The 23935-nt window shown below is 41.9% G+C and overlaps 2 protein-coding genes across 5 annotated transcripts in view; one reads left to right on the top strand and one right to left on the bottom strand.

Moving 5' to 3' along the window:
• Positions 1-490: 490 nt before the first annotated feature.
• ATP5PF (ATP synthase peripheral stalk subunit F6) lies at positions 491-8895 on the bottom strand. 2 transcript variants are annotated; one of them, XM_036444412.2, is made up of 4 exons: positions 8750-8895; positions 5485-5659; positions 1419-1543; positions 491-670 (listed from the first exon to the last, which is right to left on the bottom strand). In XM_036444412.2, exons 1-4 carry the CDS (start codon positions 8883-8885, stop codon positions 633-635), a joined length of 474 nt encoding a protein of 157 aa, XP_036300305.1. In that variant the 5' UTR covers positions 8886-8895; the 3' UTR covers positions 491-632. The 2 variants fall into 2 exon arrangements, with proteins under 2 accessions (XP_036300305.1, XP_036300306.1); XM_036444413.1 differs by having other exon boundaries at positions 8606-8754.
• The window catches only part of GABPA (GA binding protein transcription factor subunit alpha), a 27333-nt gene continuing 12107 nt past the window's right edge, over positions 8710-23935 (top strand). For 2 of the 3 annotated variants that reach the window (XM_036444410.2, XM_036444408.2), the window contains exons 1-5: positions 8710-8828; positions 15843-15945; positions 18262-18406; positions 19887-19971; positions 22074-22319. In XM_036444410.2, the coding sequence (XP_036300303.1) occupies positions 15869-15945; positions 18262-18406; positions 19887-19971; positions 22074-22319 (553 nt within the window). In that variant the 5' untranslated portion in view covers positions 8710-8828; positions 15843-15868. Of the gene's footprint in view, positions 8829-8992; positions 9379-15841; positions 15946-18261; positions 18407-19886; positions 19972-22073; positions 22320-23935 lie in introns of those variants that run through there. The other variant, XM_036444409.2, reaches the window with a different exon arrangement.

The following is a 23935-nucleotide window of genomic DNA, read 5'->3' as shown; positions in this document are numbered from 1 at the left end:
CTGAGCATTTAGGGTAGGATCAATAGAGTACTCATCAACCTTTGCTGATGAACCAAGAGATTTATCCTCTTAATCTGTCCTTGGCTATGGTTGACAAATGGCATGAATTGAATTTCTGTTATCTGAGTAAGGTGATTTAAGCTATTTACCCTCTGGGAGCAGTGCAAACCATTTACTCTTAAGTGTCCTTGGTTTAGGGAACTTGGGATTTACTAGGTGATTGAAAACTGCTATTTAACTATCTGTCTTAGTTCCCCTATTCTGCCGGTCCTAGAATTTTCCTAGCTTTCTCTCCTATCACAAGGTCATGGGGTTAAGAAGGAGAGAGATCCTCTTGGGCTGCAGGACTCCAGAATGAAAAGGAAACCCAGCACTTGATAAGAGTCTGGTAGGTTATAGGCAAGCTGTACTCAATTTATCCATGTTCTCCACGTGCTTCCTTAGAACCAGATGGGATGATTTAAAAGTAATGCTAAAACACAGAATTCAATACACTCAAAATCACCAAATAATTTATTTGGAATCAGAATGAAAGAACATTTGACAGTTGTTGAAATGTATGCTTCTTCTGATACTTTTGATCAGGTATACAACTCATCCAGGACACATGACCAGAAATATTTTACATTTCTTCAAGACTGGGGTTTTTCCACGGCTTCAAATTTGGGATCTAAGAAAAGGAAAAAAGGCTTAAGCTTAGCCTAATGCAATAAAATGCCTTATTGAGAAGGCTTCAATATTTAACTCATCAATCTTCTGCTGTTTTTTTTTTTTTTTTTTTTTTTTTTTAGTGAATACAGACTGTTTCTAAACATCTACATGGAAATATAACAATTGCTGAAGATTATTCAGCATTATTATGAGGCAGGCTATTAATTGACTCTACATATATCATTTACCTAAAACCACCACATGAGGAAGATATTATAATTCTCTCCAAATGTGAAATAGGTATCAGTTAACTATCTAAGACTACAGTTCATAAGTGATATTGTCAGAGGATTCAAGATCAGGGAGTTTGATTTCAGATCCCCATTATTTTAAACATCCTGTAGGGGGAACACCCAGTCTATAGGATGTATAAAAACTGAAATTGAAATCATTTGGTCTGGCCTGCCAAGGCATTAGGTGTGAGTTAATTAAATGTTTGACCAAATATAGCAGGCCAATTTTTTAAGTTGATAATTTTGTTTGGCCCACGAATGATGTTCTAAGTATCCAAGTGGCCCGAGCAGAAAAAAGGTTCCCCACCCCTGTGACCGATACCAATGGCAAATATTTATCCCATGCACATATCACTGCCCTAATAAATCTACATGTAATTGATATTTATCCTCTATAGAAGTAAACATAAATAGGTATACATATTTTCCTCTTAAAGTGATCTCCCAAAAGGATGAATCTGATTAGAGATTTACCTTCAAATTTGAAGTCTGGGAATGTATTCATGTCTACTTTGCCATACATTTGCTTAAGCTTAAAAAGCTCTCTCTCCAGGTCTTGCTGATACTCTGGGCCGGCATCAACAGGCCCTCCAGATGACCTGTGTGCAAATGAGCAAATAAAAACTCATTTAAGGTGCTGGTTACAAAACTGAAACTACTCCCTATCCTCAGAGGTTTTGCCACTTAGAAGAAAACAAAACAAAACATATTTATAAACATTTATGGCATAAGGGAGTCATGGTTTAACAAAAAGGCACTTTTGTTGAGAGGGCATTTTTGCTGAGCTAATCAGAAAAAACTTCATTTTAAAAAAATGGCATTTGTGTGCCCTGAGTGGTTCAGTTGTTTGGGGCGTCGTCCCGGACACCCGGTTTGATTCTAGTCAGGCCACATAGCTAGGCTGAGGGTTCCATCCCCAACTGGGGCACTTACAGGAGGCAACCGATTGGTTTCTCTCCCACATCTCCCAGATCTCCCACCTCCTTCCCTCAAATAAAATAAATCCTTGTGTGAGGATTAAAAAAAATATTTGGGTCAGAATTTGAGACATTCTAAGACTAAAAAAGCAGAGATCTGGAGGAGGTAAAGCACTGGCTTTTTATTTATTTATTTTTATTTATTTTACTGAGTTTTGAGAGGAAAGGAAAGCTATAGAGAGTTAGAAACATTGATCAGCTGCCTCCTGCACACCCGCTACTGGGGACGTGCCCACAACCAAGGAACATGCCCTTGACCAGAATTGAATCTGGGACCTTTCAGTCCAAAGGCCAAACCAGTTAGGGTAGCACTGGCTTTATGAGGGAATATTAAGCAGTTTAGATGAAAAAGCCAGCAGGATCCAGATCATGAGAAGCCTGAAATGTTAAGCCTGGGAGTTTGTATTTTATTTGCAAAGCAATAAAATGACATACCAGAGCTGTGTTTTGGGAAATAAATATAACGAGACCAATTAAATTTACTTAATACTTTGTACAAATTCTTTGGCTTGCCATAATATTACCGCCCATCTATCAATGAACAATAAACAAAATATTTACAAGTGAAAATTCCATCTAGGATAATAATATTTTCATACATGCTTATGATACAGACAGGGAAACATTTGTTACAGAATTTTCACAAAATATAGAGACAGCTCTAATTTATGAACTTATTAATGGTACTTCTTGTTATGGATACAATTTTCTTTTATATCAGCAATGAAATTTTCTGTAATGACAGAAATGCTCTATATCTGTGCTGTCTAATATGGTAGCCTCTAGTCACATCTGCCTATTGAGCACTAGAAATGTGGTTAAGGTGACTGAAAAACTGAACTTTTACTTAAACTTAATTGTAATTAACTAGAATTTGATTAGTCATATGTAAATAACAGCTACTGAAATGCATACATATGTAGTTCTTTTTTTTTTTTTTTTTTTTAAACTGTATTGATTTCAGAGAGGAAAGAAGAGGGAGACAAAAACATCGATGATGAGAGAGAATCACTGATGGGCTGCCTCCTGCACGCCTCACCATGGGGATCAAGCTGCAACCCTGGCATGTGCCCTGACCAGAAATCGAACAGTTTAACTTCCTGGTTCATAGGTTGATATTCAACCACTGAACCACACTGGCTGGGCCAGCCACAGTGCAGTTCTTGAAAGAGCATTCGAGCAGTACTTTGTGCCTGTCTTCCAGCTCTGGGATTCACAAGCTTTAGAAACTGCTTTGAAAAGATCCAGCCAGTCTCATCAATATACTGGTTACTGATAGGTGATAGCTATTAAAACTTGAATGTAATCAAATCTGATTTACCATACATCTGCTTAAGCTTAAATATATATATTTTATTGAGTTTTTACAGAGAGAAAGAGAGAGGGATAGAAAGCTAGAAACATCGATGAGAGAGAATCATCCATCAGCTGCCTCTTGCACACCTCCTACTGGGGATGTACCCGCAACCAAGGTACATGCCCTTGACCGGAATCGAACCTGGGACCCTTCAGTCTGCAGGCCGACACTCTATCCACTGAGCCAAACCAGTTTCAGCCATCTGCTTAAGCTTAAAAAGCTCCCTCTTCATAAGTCATCTACTTCCTCAACTGACTATAAGTCTCCCTGCCCATCTTGTTCTATTAATAGATGGTGACTGGGACAAAACAGACACTCAAGGGAGATTTATTTATTTCACTTAAAAAAAAAATTATTAGGCCCTAACCAGTTTGGCTCAGTGGATGGAGTGTCAGCCTGCAGACTGAAGGGTCCCAGGTTCGATTCCGGTTAAGGGCATGTACCTTGGTTGCCAGCACAATCTCCAGTAGGGGGTGTGCAAGAGGCAGCTGATCAATGATTCTTTCTCATTGATGTTTCTAACTCTCTATCCCTCTTCTCTTCCTCTCTGTAAAGATCAGTAAAATATATTTAAAAACACTCACATATATATTAGGCCTGACCATTTAATCTTTATAACATCTTATGATACAGGTACTGCTATTATCATCATCCCCATCTTATATATTAGGAATCGGAGGTACAGAGGTTAAATAATCTGCCCAGTATTCATGCTCAGAACATTTCTCTACTGTTTGCACAAATGAAGGAGCCAGACCCCTAAGGTTCAGAGTATGCCTAAGGCTTGACTTCTTATTGAACAGGTTTTTAAGGACAGTGAAAGTGCAAATAGCATCAATATTGTGATGCCACAATACCTCCACACAGATGCTCCAATTTCCCAATCAGTCCTGCACACCTGCTTACTGAACAGTATGAATTCTAACTTTTTAGCCTTAGTTTTCTAATACGTAAAACGGGGATGACATGAATAAGGTTGTTGTGGGAGTTTCATATTATCTTCATTTTAATCCCTTCACCCTCTCCCTCCTTAGTTCAGGTAACGAGAAAACCTTTGTTAGTCACTCAACCTCAAGTCTCAGTATTTTGATTCCTGTCACTTTTATATTCCCACTGCTATAAAGACAGGATTCTCATTAATGCTGATATTATCATATTTTTCTAACATGTCTATCTTTCCTTTTTTCTCAACCCAAATTTCCTAGTACACTGTGATAAAAATCTTCTTCCTAATACGGAGCAATATTGTTCTACCTCACCATCCCACTAAAAAATCTTTAATTTCTCATATATGCTTTTCATATATTTTAATTGTCCAGTCTATAATCAAGGCCTTCCATAATTCCTCATTTTAATCCTAGTCTATCCTTTAGTGCTCTCTACATTCTTTATATCAGTGTTTTTCAACCTTTTTTGGGCAAAGACACACTTGTTTCATGAAAAAAATCACGAGGCACACCACCATTAGAAAATGTTAAAAAATTTAACTCTGTGCCTATATTGACTATATATAAAGTAATTCTCTTGAATAGGAATCAAATAAACACAAAGAAAGTATTTTATAATTACTTTATTATGAAATATTAAGTAAACAAAATAGTGAAAAATTATAAAATTCTTGTCTTGTCTGCACCTACGGCACACCAGGCAACATCTCGTGGCACACTAGTGTGCCGCGGAACAGCGGTTGAAAAACGCTGCTTTATATACTCCACAGTCTTAGGAAATAACATTACACAATTTCCCATATATGCTTTCCAGTTTTCATGCCTTAGCTCACAGTACTCTTTCCTCCTGAAAGATATTCTCTTCCCACCCCATTTACCTGTTCCACCTTCACACCAATTGTTTGTAACCTGAGGTAGACCTGGGAATGTCTATAGGTTTGAGAACTCTTTCAAGCTATAAACAAAATCCTGAGTCAAGTCTTCACTTTTTTTTTTTTAAAGGTAGAATGATGACATATCCTTTAGATACAAGGATATAAGCAAAATAACAAAAGGTTTAATGAACTTTTCCCGGAAAACCATATAAAAAAAAGATAAAATCAGGGACTTAAAATAATCAAGATCTAATGAACCTCCATGCAAGGGATCAGCTCAGTAAAGGTTTTAGACACTTTCAAACACCAAGTGTATGACCACCTCAAAACTTACATACTTTAAATATTTACATTTACACAATGGCTGATCATCCACCCACTTACTGTCGCTTAGTTTTGTATTCCCTAATCTTGTCCACGAAGAGTTTCTGTAAAGGATCGAGTTCCTTATTAAAGGCCACCGCTGTAACACCAATATTCCTCCTCAAATGGACTGAGATTGCAGACCGAATGACAGAGGAGAATCTGAAGAGCCTCTGAAGAATCATGGTGACTATTACTGTGGAAAGAAAAAAAGGCACCACAATGTTAATACATTTTAATATACATATAATTATAAAATACCTCTACTTCTCTAGGACTTGAAGCATACTAGACCTCAGTGAATGCTACCGTGTTTCCCTGAAAATAAGACATCCTTTGAAAATAAGACCTAGCGCATGGAAAAATAAGACATTCCCTGAAAATAAGATCTAGCGCATCTTTGGGAGCAAAAATTAATACAAGACACTGTCTTATTTTCGGGGAAACAGGGTAAGAACAATCACCTGATCCTAGCCCCATTCCCCTCTCCACTGCCCACTTCTTAACCCGAACACCTGGGTCCTGGGAGCAGTTAGGAGCTCAGGGCTCTGAGTGGCCCCACCAGGGTTACATCAGAAAGAAAGCACAGAATATGGAATGGGGTGTACCCTCCCCATGAACTTAGTCTTGGGTCAGGGAAAATTAGGATGTTGGAAAGCTACCCACCCCGAGAGGAAAAGAACAATCCCGACCTCTAAAACAATGTGCTAGGATTCTCTCCAGAGAACCGGGCAGGGGCGCTGGAGACAGTAGCCTCAGTCAGGATTGATAGCCTGGAAGTTTCTACTTGGAAGACCCACATAGGGAGTCTGCCTTTTACAACTGCAAATCTAAGTCCAACACAGCCAGCAAGGAGAAATAGCAACCAGCCAAGGAAACCCACCAACAAGAGAGAAAATCATGTGGTACAACCTAGTCAGTGACTTGGAATATGTAAAGGACATGAAATTCTGATTTTTAAAAATACGGATTTCCAAATCCTTAGAGCTAAAGGACATACTTTTCTAACTATAAATTTCAGTTGATAAACTGATCTCAGTTGAGATCGCATTCAGTGTCATGAAACACCAAATGTAAAAAATACCAAATTACAACAAATATACGCAAACGAATTTCAAAAGAAAAGGAATAGATAAGGAGACCATAAGTAGAAAAAAGTTCCCTTAAATTAAAAAAGACTGAGTCTAGTTAAGGGCTTACCAAACCCTATATTGGAATGATGACAACAGTCATAACTCAATATAGCCTGGTACAATTTCTGAACCTTAAAGATAAAGTCAAAACCTGACATGTTAAAGCTAACATGATCCCTCCACCTCCAAAAATTAATAATAGCAATAACAATAATCATCATCATACTGACACAGAACCCATATTAAGTTATACTCCTCCTCCTTCTCCTCCTGGAAGTATGGTTTGTAGACCAGTAGTAGCATACAGATTGTGTCACTGAGCTATAGCGTGGTCGGCAAACTGCGGCTGGAGAGCCATATGCGGCTCTTTGGCCCCTTGAGTGTGGCTCTTCCACAAAATACTATTTTGAAGATGTGGTGTTAGAAGAAGTTTAAGTTTAAAAAAGTTGCTCATATTTCCACAATTAATTTGCTCTGACAGCAAAAACCATATTATTCCTACTGCAAAAGGAGTAAAATCTATTTTTTCCCCCCCGATTTCTGAATACTAATGATTCGGAAATCACCTCTCTAATTTTGTTTGCCCCTGAGTCCCATACATTCAACAGCTCACGTCCCTTCATAAGTCCTTTGGGGCCCTCAAATCCATCTTGTCTAAAAAGATAAAACACATAACCTCATTTGTGCTTAAATACACAGTGAGTGTGGACTGTCCACTGGCCCGCAGGAGGCACGTGCTATTACACAAACAGGTGTGAAGAGCAACTGTGGTAAGTTTCCTACTGGAGTACGACTAGGGGCCACGAGAGGCCATGACAGGGAGGTGACAGTCAGAAAAGGACTGGGGAAGGCAACAGCAAAGGGCATGGCATGTGCAAGAGCAGGGTTCTGTTTACAGTGATGGCCGACCAGCCAAGGTCAGTCCTCTCGCTGCCTCTTCAAAGCATATCCTTGAAAGATATACATTTTTTTAAAAAATATATATATATTTTATTGGTTTTTTACAGAGAGGGAGAGAGACAGAGAGCTAGAAACATCGATGAGAGAGAATCATCGACCAGCTGCCTCTTGCACAACCCCTACCGCGGATGTACCCGCAACCAAGGTACATGCCCTTGCCGGAATCGAACCTGGGACCTTTCAGTCCGCAGACCGACACTCTACCACTGAGCCAAACGGGTTTCGGCTACATTTTTTTTTTTTTTTTTTTTTTACTTATTGGTTTTAGAGGGGGATCGAGGGAGAAACATCGCCTTCGTTGTTCTACGTCTTTGGGCATGCAATGGCTGCCTCTTGTATGTGCCTTGACCTTCAACCCTGGTGTATGGGGAAGGCGCTCTGGCCACCGAGCTACCCCGCCAGGGCCCCTCAAAGCATCTCCTCAAAGTCAATGCACAACCCGCCTAACTGGACCCGCTTTTTCCCTCTTGGATCCCTGCTGAGTTCGGATGCGCACTCTGGCCCCTCCCCAGGTTCGAGCCCCAGCCTCCCCACCCGGCCCCGCCAGCGTCCGGTTCCTCGGGGTTGTTGGGGCGTAGGATGGTGCAGGAAAGAGTGTAAAAACACGGTTGCCTAACAGTTGTAGCACTACTTATATTTTCAGGCGGGCTGCAAACTTTTAAGACGACTATCCCCATGGTCGGCTTTCAATAGCTCAGAACCAGCTCCCGGGAGCCCGGGCTGAGCAGGCCTGGCTGAGACATGCTCCCCGAGCATGACCTTGGGCTGCCCCAGCCGGGAAACCCCGCGACCCTGCAACCCGCCCCACCGCGGCCTGCCCTCAGGGCGGACATTATCCTCCAGGCCGTATCCATCGAGCCTCCTCGGCAAACTCCGAGGCCTGCAGGCTCCGGCGTCTGCAGTGACCTCGGAGCCGGCCGGGAAGGTCCCCGGGCCAAAAACGCTGCTCTCTCAGGAAGGGCAAAGGTAACAGGCAGCCCGGTCCCCAGAGAAAAACTCTGAATCGCAGTCCCCAGAGGCCCAGCTAGGCCAGCTACCCTCCCAGTCACCTTGTACTCAGTCCCGAGCTGCCAGACCGCCGCCGCCGCCGCCGCCACCGCCGCCGTCCTACTTCCGGCCTTGGCCCCGCCCCCGCCCGCCTACACGCTATCGCAGTGCATTGTGGGCCGCCGTTTCAGTCGGTCGGCGCTCACCGGACAGGAAGCGTCTCAGAGACAGTCCGCGACCGGACGGCTCTAGGTGAGGCAGAAGGCAAACGGGAGGAAGTAGAGGGTAAGTGCTTCCGGGTCCCCTAGCGGCTCTTCCGCCATCTTTCCTCCTCCTCCTCATGTAATCCGCTCCCTCTTTCCCTTCTGGGGGGGAAAAAAAAAAAGACACAAAACCCTCCCCATGTACGCATGCGCACTGGGCCCGGCCTTTCCGTGAGTTCGGTCCTTCCCGTCCCGAACCGGCCAGCAGTCCTGTTTCTTCTTGGGTTGTTGAAGTGTATGAACGTCCCGACACAGTGACAGTGTGAAAACAAAGCGGCCTGGGGCGTTGTGCTCCTTTTGTGCCTCGTGAGCCTCCGTCGCCTCGGGGGCGTTCGTGTCGCGCCACCTGCTGGGACTTGTAGTCCTGAGCCCGGGGGTGCCTGGGAGGCGGGAGGGGGGGGTTGGAGTTTCTCCGCGCCGATTCCGCGGGAAGGGCCCAGGGGCGTCCCACTCGGGGAGTCGCGGGAGCTGCAGGTTTCACCGGGGGAGACGCCGCACGTGGGGCGCGCGCCGCCGCGGGTCCTCGGCCGGCTGTGGAGCGCGGGCGGGGCGGCCCGCTGGGTTCCGGAGCGGTGAGTGCGGCCGCGGGAGCGGAGCGGAGCGGAGGGCGGCGCGGGCGGCGGGCCGGCGTCGCTCCGGGGCCCGCTCCCCCGGCGCGGCCCCCCCGCGGCCGCCTCTGTGTTTTGTTTCCGCTGGTCCCCGGCGCTGTGACTCCCATTTCCGTTCGTGGAGACTTGAGGGAGCCGGGTGGGGAGGGGCGGGGAGCCGTGCGGGGAGCGGAGGGAGGGACGGAGGGGCGGGGGGCGCGCGGCGCCGGGCGGACGAGCCGCGCGTCCCGGGCCCCGGCCCCGGCCCCGGCCCCGGCCCCGCTCCCGCTCCTTCCCCGCCCGGCGTGGCGGCCCGCAGCCCCCGCGGCGGAGCGGGCCCGGCTCCCGGGATCTCCCGGGAAGAAGCAAAGCCAGCCTCGCCGGCCCCGCGACCGGCCCTCCCTTCCCGCCCGGCGGTCTTCCTAGAACGGCCCCCGAGCTGCACCCACGCCATGTGTTCATGTGTCTGTGTTGGTCGTTGGGTTTCTTTTAAAAAGTGGCAGTGAGACAAGGGGGACGTGATGGGTTAACGCAGTTTGCCAACTTTTTTTTACGTGTTTTATGCGGACCGGAAGCACCGCTGTTGGCGCCTGTTTTGGGGGACCCTGGTTTGGGGGGTCGCGGCGGGGCTGCCCGGTGAGGAGGAGGCACTGAGACCCGCCTGGCCCGGCCCCGGGCAGGAGCAGAGCCAGGCACCGGGCGGCGATGACATGGCCAGCACCGTGTTGTGTCCGAAACTTCCGAAGAAACCCACCAGCTCTTTCCAAACTGCTTAAAGGGATTAACAATCCCTCCTGCGGGGCTTGATCCCGTCTTTCCAGCCCCATTTATTTTTTGGTTGGCTTAAGTCGGATCACCTGGATTGCATAGTAGACAGGACTATGTGTTATGGGGGATAAATAGTCTTGAAGTAAGAAGGTAAATGCTGAACTAGATGCTCAATGGAGGCTATTCCTAAAGAGGATGTGGAGGCTGAATACTATTTTTCCCCTCCAATTTTGCTTAGAAAATTTCATATCTACAGGAAACTTGAAAAATTCTACAGTGAACACCGTCACCTGGTGGGGGAAGTCACCAAGTATCAGTCATTCTCTACATTTGTTTTCCCCCTCTCTACACACACACACACACACACACACACACACACACACGCGCGCGAGCGCGCGTTTTACTCTTTTTTTTTTCTTATTTATTTTTAAAATATTTTTAATTGATTCTAGAGAAAGGAAGGGAAATGGGGGTGGGGAGGGAGACATCCATGAGGGAGAAACGTCATCCTTAGATCTCTTTCCTCCAGTCCCACTAACGGTGTTGGTGCAGAAACCCTGGCAAGTACTCTGGGGATCAAACCTGCGACCTCCTGTTTGTTGCATGGGATCCAGCGAGCCACACTGGCTTGCCTGTTGACTTTGTTTTTAAAAACAAACATTTTTTTTTTATTCAGATATATTACAGTATTTTTTAGTTTGAGAAAATGTTCAGTTGATCAGGTCGGTACTCTTAGTACACATTTATATTAAATACACATTTATTTTACATAATATTTTTTAATACATTTTGTATGTTAAATATAGATAAGTATTGCATATAAGTATCGCCCTTATTGGGAAAAGCTGTCCTAAACTATTAATGTTTTCCAGTGAAGAAGACTAATTCTCAAGTTTTTAAAAAAAAAATATATTTTTATTGATTTCAGAGAGGAAGGGAGAGGGAGAGAGAGATTGACCTAGCAATGATGAGAGAGAATCATTGATCTGCTGCCTCTTGCAGCGCCCCCCATTGGGGATCAAGCCTGCAACCTGGCATGTCTGAATCGAACCTGGGACCCTTCAGTCTGCAGGCTGATGCTCTATCCACTGAGCCAAACCAGCAAGGGTTAGTTCTCAAATTTATCTGTAGCTCCAAGGAAGAATATTAAATGTGACTATATTTGAAAGAATACTAGCCTTGTCTGGACTTCTTAGTTAAGTTTAGTTTACAGTACCTGTATTTTGTGAAGGGCTCTGAGCCCCAGGTGAGACTTAATCCAGGAGAAACCAGGGCAGCCTTTGGGGAAAGGCTCCAAGTGATGTTCTCTCCTCCCCTGTGCGTTTTGTGAAGGAATCCTGGTTCCAGAAAAAGCTCAGACCCACTCAAGCAGTGATATCAGCGACTTGGACAATTTCCCAATCTCCCTTACTTTCAGGCTAAATTTAGAGACCTGAGAGAGAAAAAAGGATCAATTTAGAGACTATGATTATTTTTTTTCTAAAGTATTATATATGGGATTCTTGCCGAAACTGGTTTGGCTCAGTGGATGGAGCATCGGCCTGTGGACTGAAGGGTCCTGGGTTCCATTCCAGTCAGGGGCATGTACCTTGGTTGCAGGGCACATCCCTAATGGGGGGTGTGCAAGGGGCAGCTGATCGATGATTCTCTCTCTTTGATATTTCTAACTCTCAATTCCTCTTTGTAAAAAATCAATAAAATATATATTTTTAAAAAATAAGGTATATGGGGTTCTCTTTTTTGGCGGGGCACCTTCTAGAGACGGATCTATAACTTTTTTGGAAGATCACAGGGTAAATTTCTTTTTAAAAAAAATATATTTTATTGATTTTTTACAGAGAGGAAGGGAGGAAGATAGAGAGCTAGAAACGTTGATGAGAGAGAAACATCGACCAGCTGCCTCTTGCACACCCCTTACTGGGGTTGTGCCTGCAACCAACATACATGCCCCTGACCGGAATCGAACCTGGGACCTTTCAGTCTGCAGACCGACGCTCTACCACTGAGCCAAACCGGTTTCGGCGGTAAATTTATTTTTAACAAGCCCCCGTTTTAGTGCTTATATTATGGAGAACCATAGATAACCCTGCTGATTAAGCCTGGACCATTTCTCAGCCTCTGGTTACTTTTTCATATACTTTTTTATTTTTCCCAAAGTTATGGGAAAATTCAGTTGTTTTCTAACCTTTTAAAAAATAAAATTGGTTATGGAGAGAGGAGTGGACCTCTTTATGGGCCCTGAAAATAAAACATAAAGATCTTTTAAAAGAAATGTTATATGAAGAGCTGAGTATGAAATGATAAGCTCACAAATTTACAATATAAAGGAGCACACAAGACTTTTACATTTTTATATCTTTAAAAGGAAATCTGAAGTTAATATTAAAAAATATTAATTTCTCAAAAATTTTTGGGTAATGAGTATATGTTTTATTTATACTTTACTACATATAGTTTTTCAAAAGAAAATATTATGGAAAATATGTTATAATAAAAATTTACTAAACCTAAAAAAAAAATTATTTTTTTAAAGTTCTGTTCTGCTATAAACCTTACTATTTCTCACTTCTTTTTCAGTATACAATACACATATATATAGATATATCTATCTATCTATCTATCTATATATATATATATATTTTTTTTTGTAAGAGAACATTTATTGAGTATATTACAGAGATAGAAACAGTAATTCCTAGAATTCACCAGTTTAGTTATAGAAGTAAAGGAAGGGCCCCAGGAGCTTGGGAACGAGGAAGTTAATGGTAACAACACCCCCCCTCCCCCCAAGAGCTGGAGGGGAAAGGCTAGGCTAGGCAGGGGCTCCCTGGAGGGAGAGCTCCCGCCTTTATGATTTGTGTGTGGGTGCATTACTTCCTTGTTTTTAGCTGTTACTAAAGTTCCATGGTGTGGGCTTCTTTCTCATTTTCTTATATCTCAGGACTTCCTTACCATGGCTATTTTCATTGGCTCTAGCTTTCAGCTATTCCCTGAATGTTCTTATCAATCAATATCTCTGGAATGCTTATCTATGTCCAGGATTGCTGGGTCTTAGGTGTAAGCATGTTTGATTTGAACAAGTGCTGCTAGATTTTTCTCCAGATTAGCTGGACCTGTCTGTACTTCAACAGAGGCAGAGGTCTCTTAGGCTCCACATCCCTGCTTATTCTTTTCAGTATTCAACACTACATTTCTCACACACACACTCAGAGTATAAAGTTTTTGTTTTAAATTGCATTTTTGAATTATTTGAGTTTGAACATTTCTTTATATCCTTAGCCATTTTGGTTTTCTCTATGTTACTTTCCCATTTCCTACACTTTACCTGCTTTCCTAATTTGCCCTGACTTTTGGGGGGTTGTTATCCATTTGCAGGAATTTGCTGTCTATTCCAGTTATTCCCTTGTCACTTTTGGATATCGAAAATATCTTTTCTCAGTCGTTACCCTGTCTATTGAACATAAATCTTAATTTTTATATAATCACAAATGCATTAGTGTTTTGCCTTGTGGTTTAATTTTCGGAATGTTAAAATTATTTTCTATTAATAAACCATAGGAAAAAAACCCTCACCATTTTCTTCTATTAGCTGTATAGTTGTATCTTTCACATTTAAGCCTTTAGGGGAACTGAAGTCAATTTTAAATATATATTTTATTGTTTTTTTTTACAGAGAAGTAGGGAGAGAGAGAGAGCTAGAAACGTCTATGAGAGAGAAACATCTACCAGTTGCCTCTTGCACACTTCCCACCGGGGATGTGCCCGCAACCAATGTACATGCCCTTGACCGGAATTGAACCCGGGACCTTTCAGTCCGCAGACCAACGCTCTACCGCTGAGTCAAACCAGTTTCGGCCTGAAGTCAATTTTATATGGAGTATTAGAGGCCTGGTGCATGAATGCATGCAACAGTAAAGTCCCTTGGACTGGCTAGTGGGATTAGGCCAAAACCAGCTCTCCAACATCCCCCGAGGGGTCCCAAATTGCAAGAGGGCACAGGCCAGGCTGAGGGACCCCACTGGTGCATGATTGGGGCCGGGGAGAGACTGCAGGAGGGCTCTAGGACATGTCCCGTCTAGCTCAGTCCAGTGGTCTCAGTCCAGAAGCAAGCTAATCTACAGGTCCGAGTGCCTGCCCCCTATGGTCAGTGCATGTCATAGCAACTGGTTGACTGGTGGACTGTCTGCCCCCTGGTGGTCAGTGCACATCAGCTAGCGGTTGAACGGCCTTAGCTTATCATTGACATATCATAGCTACTGGTCGACTAGACACTTAGCACAGTAGACTTTCATTATATAGGATAATAGTTTTTAAAACATTTTTTTTAAGAGAGTGCCTACTAAGAGTGAAGTACTGTTCAAAGTATTTTTTATACTTCTGTAAACATAATAACATTCCTTCAAACCAGGTGGAATTTATGTTGTCCTACAGGGTCACAACTTGTTTTGCCCTAGTGGTCAAGATAAATAACACAGTTTACAAAGAGTGTGTTAAGGAATAGACTTTATTAGGGAAAGGGAAGTTCTACTAAGCTAGGGTCAGAACAGAAGAAAGCAAAAGTTGCCTAGGGCCTAGGCAGTCTGCTAGAGGTGCATTATAGGTATGTACTCTGCTGGAGAACCCCAGCCTCTTACTGGTCTTCCTATAAGAGGACATGTGAGAGCAACCTTAATAATATGGGGGAAATCAGACCATTTTTATTACAGGCATTCTAGATTTGGATGCCGGCTAATTATAGACCTGAGGAGAGGTATAGCCCTTTCTAAGGTGGAAGACTTTGCTAGTCCTACAGTAATGTAGTAATTCATTATAATACAACTCTCTCTCTCTCTCTCTCTCTCTCTCTCTCTCTCTCTCTCTCTCTCCCTCCCTCCCTCCCTCCCTCTCTCTCCTACAGTAATGTAGTAATTCATTATAATACAACTAACTCTCTCTCTCACACAGTCTCTCTCTCTCTCTCTCTCTCTCTCTCTCTCTCTCTCTCTCTCTCTCCTACAGTAATGTAGTAATTCATTATAATACAACTAACTCTCTCTCTCTCTCTTTCTCCTACAGTAATGTAGTAATTCATTATAATACAACTAACTCTCTCTCTCTCTCTCTAAATATATGTGTGTGTGTGTGTGTGTGTGTGTGTAACTTTTTGTTACTTGATTTTGCTGTTTTAGAATATTGTACTTATAAGATAGGTAATTTCTAACAAATCATAGCTAGCATTAACTTTAGTTTTCTATCACTCTATCAGTACAATGCTAATAAAGTACATTCTTTGTCCTACTAATACTGCACAGCTTTTAGGTAAACAATAGTGGTTTATCTCTACATTCATTGATTTTTAAGCTACAGGTTTGAACCTGTTATTGAGACTAAAGTTGCTTTAATATAGTTCGCATACCTTTCATTTGATTTTGAAGTAGCTTGAGTTAATTTATTCCCTGAGATTGGACTGAACAAGTTCCGATAAATCCATAGAACTATGAAGAATTTATGTTAGGCTAATAAGCACCATGTAAACAAAAACTAGTTCATCAATATCATGTGGATTTTCTTTTATGTGTGAAGATTACTTCTTCCTGTTCTACTTACCCACTGCTCTTTATTTAAATTGGGTCTCTACTACTTCTGTAGCACTCCTCTTTGTGCAGATAATTTTTAAATGTCTTAAAATTTAACTCTTACAGGGCTGAGCTTTTGAATTACTTCAACCATGACAAAAAGAGAAGCAGAGGAGCTGATAGAAATTGAAATTGATGGAACAGAGAAAACAGAATGCACAGAAGAAAGGTTGGTATTATCTGAATTTATATATTACTCATATATTGTACATTAAAATTAAGAATCAAGCCAGAGTTCTTTGGGGGCCATTTTTTTTTTTTTTTTTTTCAACTGACAGTGTTTTGGGGAATAAGGTATTGCTTTTTTACTCTGACTTAATGAATTTATAGCTGAGATGGAAAGATAGTTTTAAAAGATAGTAATATGCCCTAGCCCAGTGGTCAGCAAACTCATTAGACAACAGAGCCAAATATCAACATTACAATGATTGAAATTTCTTTTGAGAGCCAAATTTTTAAAATTTAAACTTCTTTTAATGCCACTTCTTCAAAATAGACTTGCACAGGCTGTGGTATTTTGTGGAAGAGCCATATTCAAGGGGCCAAAGAGCTGCATATGGCTCGAGAGCTGCAGTTGGCTGATCACGGCCCTAGCCAGTTTGGCTCAGTGGAAAGAGCATTGGCCTACGGACTGTAGGGTCCTGGGTTCTATTTGGTCAAGGGCACATACCTAGGTTGCTGGCTCGATTCCCTGTAGGGGGTGTGCGGGAGGCAGCCCATCAGTGATTCTCTCTCATCATTGATGTTTCTATCCCTTCCACTCCAAAATCAATAAAAAATATATTTTAAAAAAGATAGTAATATACACATAATCAAGCAATTGATTGTGATGGTTTTAATACCTCATCGCACTGTTTGATTATTTTTATTCTTTCATCTGTGCTGGGTATTTTGATTTCCTATAGAGTTTAATTCCCAACCTGAACTAATGTAACAAATATGTATAAGTAGCTACTATGAACTGACAGGAGTATATATGAGACAATGACCTGTCCTTGTAGAGGCACATTGTGTTTGAGAAGGTATACAGGTATATGAGAAATTGTGTGCATAGTAATAAGCATATAGAGTAGTGAAAGGTATTAGTTCTTGGAATTGTAATAGAATATTACTCCATTAAGTGAGAAGGGCAGTGGTCTTGATGAGATAATACAATGAAAGTAAAAGGGACTAAAGAGTAGTAGAGAAGAACTTCTGTTTAGTAAAAGTTTAGAATAACTGCAATGAGAATGAACCAAATTACTAAGATTGATGAATAGGATGCTGAGTGTTTAGGTTACAGCTAAGATTTTAGACCTTAGTTTTTTTTTGTTTTTTGGGTGTTTCTTTTTTGAAAATTACTGCATTCAAATGACTCTCTGCATGCAACCTTCTTCAGCAACTGGGTATTTATTTATTTATTTATTTTTTAAATATATTTTATTGATTTTACACAGAGAGGAATTGAGAGGGACAGAGAGTTAGAAACGTCGATGGGAGAGAAACACGGACCAGCTGCCTCTTGCTCACCCCCCACTGGGGATGTGCCTGCAACCAAGGTACATGCCCTTGACTGGAATCGAACCCGGGACCTTTCAGTCCACAGGCCGATGCTCTATCCACTGAGCCAAACCAGTCCTGGCTAGACCTTAGTTTTTAAAAAATTTGTTTTATTGTGGTAAAAGCACTTAACAAATTTTTCAGTGTACAATACTGTGTATTTAACTATAAGAACCATGTTGTACACCGATCTCTAGAACTACCTAATCTGGCATAATTGAGATTTATACTAGCTGTTCAGCAGCTCTGTATTTTCTGCCAGCAGGTGGAGGTCACTCATACCACCTCCTCTTCTCAGAGGAGAGGTCTGGCTCTGGTTCTTAGGAAAACCCCACGTTAGCTGTCCTCGGTCCTGTCCTCTGCCTCCATACCCTCGCACAGGAATGTTTTCTTCACAGAAAAGGTCATGGCTGCCCAAGAGATCTTAATCTTTTTGATAGAGAATTTCAATATGTTTCACTATGCTACTTTCTTTAACAGAAGAAACAGTAGAGACTACATGTCTCTCTTACCTCAGGGTATTTCATGTGTTTGCCGTGAAGCTGTCAGTCTGGCTATAGTCATCTGAGAATTGACTGGGGCTAGCATATCTGTTTACAGGATCACTCATGAGACTGGTGATATGACTGTTCACTTCCTGACCGCATGGGCTTCTCTGTAGGGCTGCTCACGATGTGGCAGATGGCCTGAGGGAGCATGCGCAGCAAGATGGGGGCTGCAGTGTTGCTTTACATAACCTAATTGAAGAAGCAGTATATCACTTTGGACTTGGTCTGTTGGCAGCACTATTTGGTGATAAGTTTACCACTATGAATGGTGTCTATGCAGACATGAGTTTCAAAGACCAGAAATGTGTTTTGGTAATCAGTTTTGGTTTGAACATATTGTTACTTTAATTTTCAGGGTAAAAATGTAATTTTTAACCATTATATACTTTAACATTTAGCATTGTAGAACAAACCTACACCCCAGCTGAATGTGTAAGCCAGGCCATAGACATCAATGAGCCAATAGGCAATTTAAAGAAACTACTAGAACCAAGACTACAGTGTTCTTTGGATGCTCATGAAATTTGTCTACAAGATATTCAGGTAATCTTTTTTTTTTTTTTTTTTAATTCATATTTCAGCATTTAAGTGCATATCTGAAAATCCGAATTACTTTTTGTCATCAATTTGTCATTGTGTAAATGCATTCATTATAAGGTGCTATGAGGGTAAAAAGAACTCATACTTAAAGGATATAGAATTATGAGTAAAGATATCCATATCTAGGTCAGGTAGCAAAGTCATAAGTTCCTTATTAACTTTGTGATCAGAGATTTAGCATTAACTCTGACCTTAAATGTGTATAGTTGGTTGATAACAAGTATCCTGTATAATTAAACTCTAATAAGCAAATTGACTGAACGGCAGAATGACTGGCAGGAATGACCTGTCACTATGATGTGCACTGACCACCAGGGGGCAGACGTTCAACACAGGAGGTTGGGGGCAGCTCGTGCATTGAGCTTCTGTGTGCACGTGCGAGTGTGTGTCCCCTCCCCAGAGGGAGGCGACTGGCAGCGTGGTCGGGGTGGGGCTGGCCATTGGGTGGAGTCAGGCCACCAGCCAAGGCCGGTGTCAGCAGGGCCCCCAATTGCCCCATCTGCCAGGTGCCCCAAAGATGGCCTTGATCGCTGGCCAGGCCTAGGGACTCTACCCTATGTATTGGCAGTAGTCTCTTAGATTTAAAAATTAAAACCTGGCAAGGCTACTCTAACACTGAAAAAGCAGGATGATGTAGCGATGACATGCATGGACTCTGACTTGCACATTTCGTGGTCAGCCCTGATGCGGACACTTATAACTGTATGACAAAGCCAATTACTTAACTTCGCTCTACTTCAGTTTTTCCACCCATAAGATGGGGAAAATGGTACTACTGCTTCAGAAGGATCATGTTATGTACTAGTTTTTATAATCAGGGCAAAAATAAATGTAGCTGCTTATACAACTGCAAGATGCCTTTCACCCGTGTGAAAAGTATGGTCACTGGTGTATGCAGCATCCTGGATTGCAAGAGGGATGCCCGACTGCCCATCATCCCCCAAAGGGTGCTAGATTTTGAGAGGATCCAGGCCGGGCTGAGAGACTAACTCCTCCCCCTTGTATGAATTTTGTGCACCGGGCCTCTAGTTATACAAATAAATTTATTTAAATTGTCCCCACTAATTAAATAGCCTTGCTTTTTAATGACAGATAAGTTGCATTGTTTTCTACTTAAAATAGTTTTAGGGAATAAACAATTGCTTTTTGGCATTATTTAAAATCCTAAACTAGACTCTAGAGCTAGAGAAAACTTCAATTTAAAATAAATTCTGTTCTTTATGTTGTCCTTAATTACTACCACGGTGGTTAAAATATTTTAAATTTTGGCAAAGAAGTACATGATATTACAACTTGCAAAATTAAATGTGTTCTTATAATTTAATTAGTATACTTCAGTAGTTCAGTATAGTTTTGATATATTCATTTTTATTAAATCAGATAATTTGTTGAAAATAATCTTACTCCTTTTACCCATATTTAGCTGGATCCAGAACGAAGTTTATTTGACCAAGGAGTAAAGACAGATGGAACTGTACAACTTAGTGTACAGGTGATTTCTTATCAAGGTAAGTTAATTTTTGTATAGTTATTTAAAATTGCATTCATGTTTTTCTGAGAACTGAATTTTATAAGTTTTGGGTGTTTTATATGGTTTTCTAAATTAATTAATGTGATATTATGGCCAAATAAAGGCTTTTAAATTAATTATTCTATCTGTCAAAGTGAAGCAGATAGTATCACACATTTTACTGGATTAATCAGCAAGGTAGGGTAATAAATAACAGGATGAGAGAGGGCTGGTAGAATGGGTTCTAGTTGGCTTTCTAAGAATGACACAGCCACAGTTCAGTGCGGGACTGACAGTTGCCCTGCCTGCCATAAGCTAGAACCACGATGCTACCTTTTCAGTGCTCCACAGGAGCCAAAAAATGGATGCCATGGTCCTACTTATCCACCCTTAACTCATTTCTCAATAGAAGGCTCATTCTAGAGCCTAAGTCACATTGGGTACCCTTGCTACAAAGGAGATCTAGACTCTGCAGTTGAGCACAAAAGGAGAAATTTGCAAAGGAAGTTGCTTTATTCTCTTCCTCACCCCCACTTTTTTTTTTTTTAACCTATTTACTAATAAGTTGCAGACATGTTCCCTTCTCTGCCTAAATAAATGCGTTTTCTAAAAATAAGGAATTCTTTTACATGACCAGAGCACAATGCTCAAAATCAGGAAATATTGACACAACACTATTACATAATATTAGAGGCCTGGAGCAAGAATTTGTGCACTGGAGGGGTTTCGGCCTGGCCTGCGGGGTTAGGCAGAGGACGCAGGCCAGGCAGAGGGACCCCACTGGTGCACAATCTGGACTGGGGAGGGACGCCGGAGGGCTCCAGGGCATGTCTGGCCTGTCTTAGTCCTGATTGGCCAACCCCAGCAGCAAGCTAACCTACCTGTCGGAATGTCTTCCCCCTGCTGGTCAGTGCATGTCATAGCGATTCTTCAACTAGTCAGTTATCCCCTGGTGATCAGTGCATGTCATAACAAGTGGTTGAGCGGCCTTAGCATATCATCAGCATATTATACTTTGATTGGTTGAACGGACAACTGGACACTTAGCATGTTAAGCACTTATATAGGACTAGAGGCCTAGTGCACGAAATTTGTGCATGGGGGGTGTCCCTTAGCACAGCCTGCACCCTCTCCAATCTGGAACATCCCTCTCACAATCCAGGACTGCTGGTTCCCAACCACTCGCCTGCCCACCTGGCTGATTGCCCCTAACCACTTCTGCCTGGTAGCCTGATCACCCCCTAAACATTCCCCTGCCAGCCTGATTGATGCCTAGCTTCTACTCTGATGGCCTGATTGCCTATAAATGCCCTCCCCTGCTGGCCTGGTAACTCCAAACTGCCCTTCCTTGCTCCCCTGGTCTCTCCCAGCTGCCCTCCCCTCCAGGCCTGTGATTCCCCCCCTCCCTCCCAACTGCCCTCCCCTCCTGGCCTAATCACCCACAACTGCCCTCTCCTGCTGGCCATCTTGTGTCCACATGAGGGCGGCCATCTTGTGTTGGAGTTATGGTCAATTTGTATATTACTCTTTTATTAGATAGGATTAGAGGCCTGGTGCATGCATGGGTAGGGTCCCTAGGCCTGGCTGGCAATCCGGGCTGATCAGATTCCCTGCCTCCTCCACCCCTTCTTCTCTTGCCACTGGTGTGCCTCCACCATGTGGTCTTTCCCCCCCTTCCCCCCCCCCACATACACACACCCCCCACCGCCTCCCCGGCTCCTTCCCTTGCTTCTTTAGTCCCCCACCACTGCCCCTGGTTGCTTGCCATGTTCCATGCTGCCCCCTCGTGACCAGTGCAGGTCATAGTGAGCAATTGAACTCCCGAGGGGACACTTTGCATATTAGTTATATATATATATTTTGGAGATATATATATAGATATATATATAGATATAGATATATATATATCTATATATATATCTCCAAAATTCTATTGAATTGTTTTTATCATTTAATAGGACTTTCTTAAATTCTCTAGACATATTGCTAAACATTGAAAATGGAGTTTTGCTCTATCATTTGAGAACATATAAACTCAACTAAATTTTGTTAGTGAATTTCATGTTTTCATCTGGATATTTTTTTAATTCACTGTTAAAGGAATTGAACCAAAGCTCAACATCCTTGAAATTGTTAAACCTGCGGAAACAGTTGAAGTAGTCATTGATCCAGATGCTCATCATGCTGAAGCAGAAGCACATCTTGTTGAAGAAGCTCAGGTTATAACTCTTGATGGCACAAAACACATTACAACCATTTCAGATGAAACCTCGGAGCAAGTGACAAGATGGGCTGCCGCACTAGAAGGTTATAGGAAAGAGCAAGAACGCCTTGGGATCCCCTATGGTAAGAAAGTACATAATTACACGTTAGGTAGAATGATAAGAATTAAGCTTGACATAGAAGATACTAGGGTAAGTTATAATTTGTTTTAAAAGTAGAATTTTTAGGCAGAATATTGATTTTCTGTATTTCTCCTTTTTTGGACTATAACACATGATGGACAAATACTGTCCTGGGTGCTAAGAATATAAAGAAATACAACCTGGTTTCACTTAACAATGGTGGTACATTCTTAGAAATGCACCATTAGGCAATTTTGTCATTGTGCAAACATAGAGCGCACATGTACAAACATATGTGCTATAGACTATCGATCACACACTTAGACTGTCTGGTATACTCTATTGCTCCTAGACTGTAAACCCATAATATATGATGTTACTATACTGAACACTGTTGGCAATTGTAGCATAATGGCAAGTGTTTGTGTATCTAAATATAGAAAAGGTACAGCAAAAATGTGATACAGAAGCTAGAAAGGATACACATGAGTGGAGTTTGCACGACTGCAAGTTGCTCCTTGGGAGTCGGTGAATAAGTGGTGAGTGACTGTGAAGGCCTACTAGGGAGTTACTATACACTATTGTAGACTTTGTGACCTCTTTACACATAATTTGCCAAAAAAGCTTATTTTACCAATAAATTAACCTTAGCTTCCTGTATCTTTATTACTTTTAATTTTTTTAAAAACTTTTCAGCTCTTTTTTAATAGCACATTTTCTAGCTGTACAAAAATATTTTCTTTAGATCCTTCTATAAGCTTTTTACATTTTTTATTCTAACTTTTTAAACTTTTTTTGTTAAGAACTAAGACAAGCACATTACCCGAGGCCTGCAGAGTCAGAAGCATCATTATCACTGTCTTCTACCTCTACATTTCATCCATTCTACGGGAGGTCTTCAGGGGCAATAAATAACTTCCATGGTGCTGTCACCTCCCATAATGACAATGCCTCTGGAATACCTCCGAAGGACCTGCCTGTGGCATTTATTGAGGAGGTGTCACTCTTTTTAGAAATACATCTATCATGGTTTGCTTTTAAAAAAAAATTTTTATCATAGGTTTCTTTGTAAACAGATAATGAACATTCCTCTCTGTTAATAGAAACCTTTCAGTGTTGAGGTCCATGTTTTCAAAGTTTTCAAGGAGCTTGTTGAGATCTGCAAAAGTTTCTAAACCCTTCACTGTCAGTTTTCTCAGGGTTTCTTTTTCTTCTGCAGTTTCCTTTTCTCTTCTACTTCAGCTATGTGTTCCTGTATGATTTTGGCTCAGTTTGAAAAAGTCACAGGTGTTAAACTGGTCTGGCCCCTTAAACCTTACCACAGACCTTTGTATTCAGCTGCTGTTGGATTGGGCAAAACTATTGTACTTTGAGTTGCTCCGTTTTCACCTTGGCATGTTGTGCTTTTAATGAATATTTCCTGACTGTTTCCTGCTCTCACAATGGATAATGTGAAATGTCTCTTTGCTTCTCCCTGTGCGTTCTGCATAGATTCTGATCCTTTGCGGGGCTTGTGGCTATTACTGCTTTGTCTTCACCTTGAATGTATTTTGTGGTCCATGGGATAACTTATCCCCTGGTTTTAGTGTGAATATTAATGGATTTTTTTTTTTTTTT

Source organism: Pipistrellus kuhlii, unplaced genomic scaffold (genome assembly GCF_014108245.1).
Source record: "Pipistrellus kuhlii isolate mPipKuh1 unplaced genomic scaffold, mPipKuh1.p scaffold_m20_p_2, whole genome shotgun sequence".
NCBI classification, from domain to species: Eukaryota; Metazoa; Chordata; class Mammalia; order Chiroptera; family Vespertilionidae; genus Pipistrellus; species Pipistrellus kuhlii.
The sequence above is the reverse complement of the archived record's forward strand: the minus strand, read 5'-3'. Positions and strand labels throughout refer to the sequence as shown.

Bases quoted from the DNA above. Each gene is read 5' to 3' on its own strand.
- ATP5PF (XM_036444412.2), bottom strand. From the start codon at position 8,885: ATGAGGAGGAGGAGGAAAGATGGCGGAAGAGCCGCTAGGGGACCCGGA. The intron at 1,544-5,484 runs GTAAGTGGGTGG...ATTTGCACACAG, and splicing joins GAATACAAAACTAAGCGACA to GTCATCTGGAGGGCCTGTTG. The intron at 671-1,418 runs GTAAATCTCTAA...TCCTTTTCTTAG, and splicing joins CCCAGACTTCAAATTTGAAG to ATCCCAAATTTGAAGCCGTG.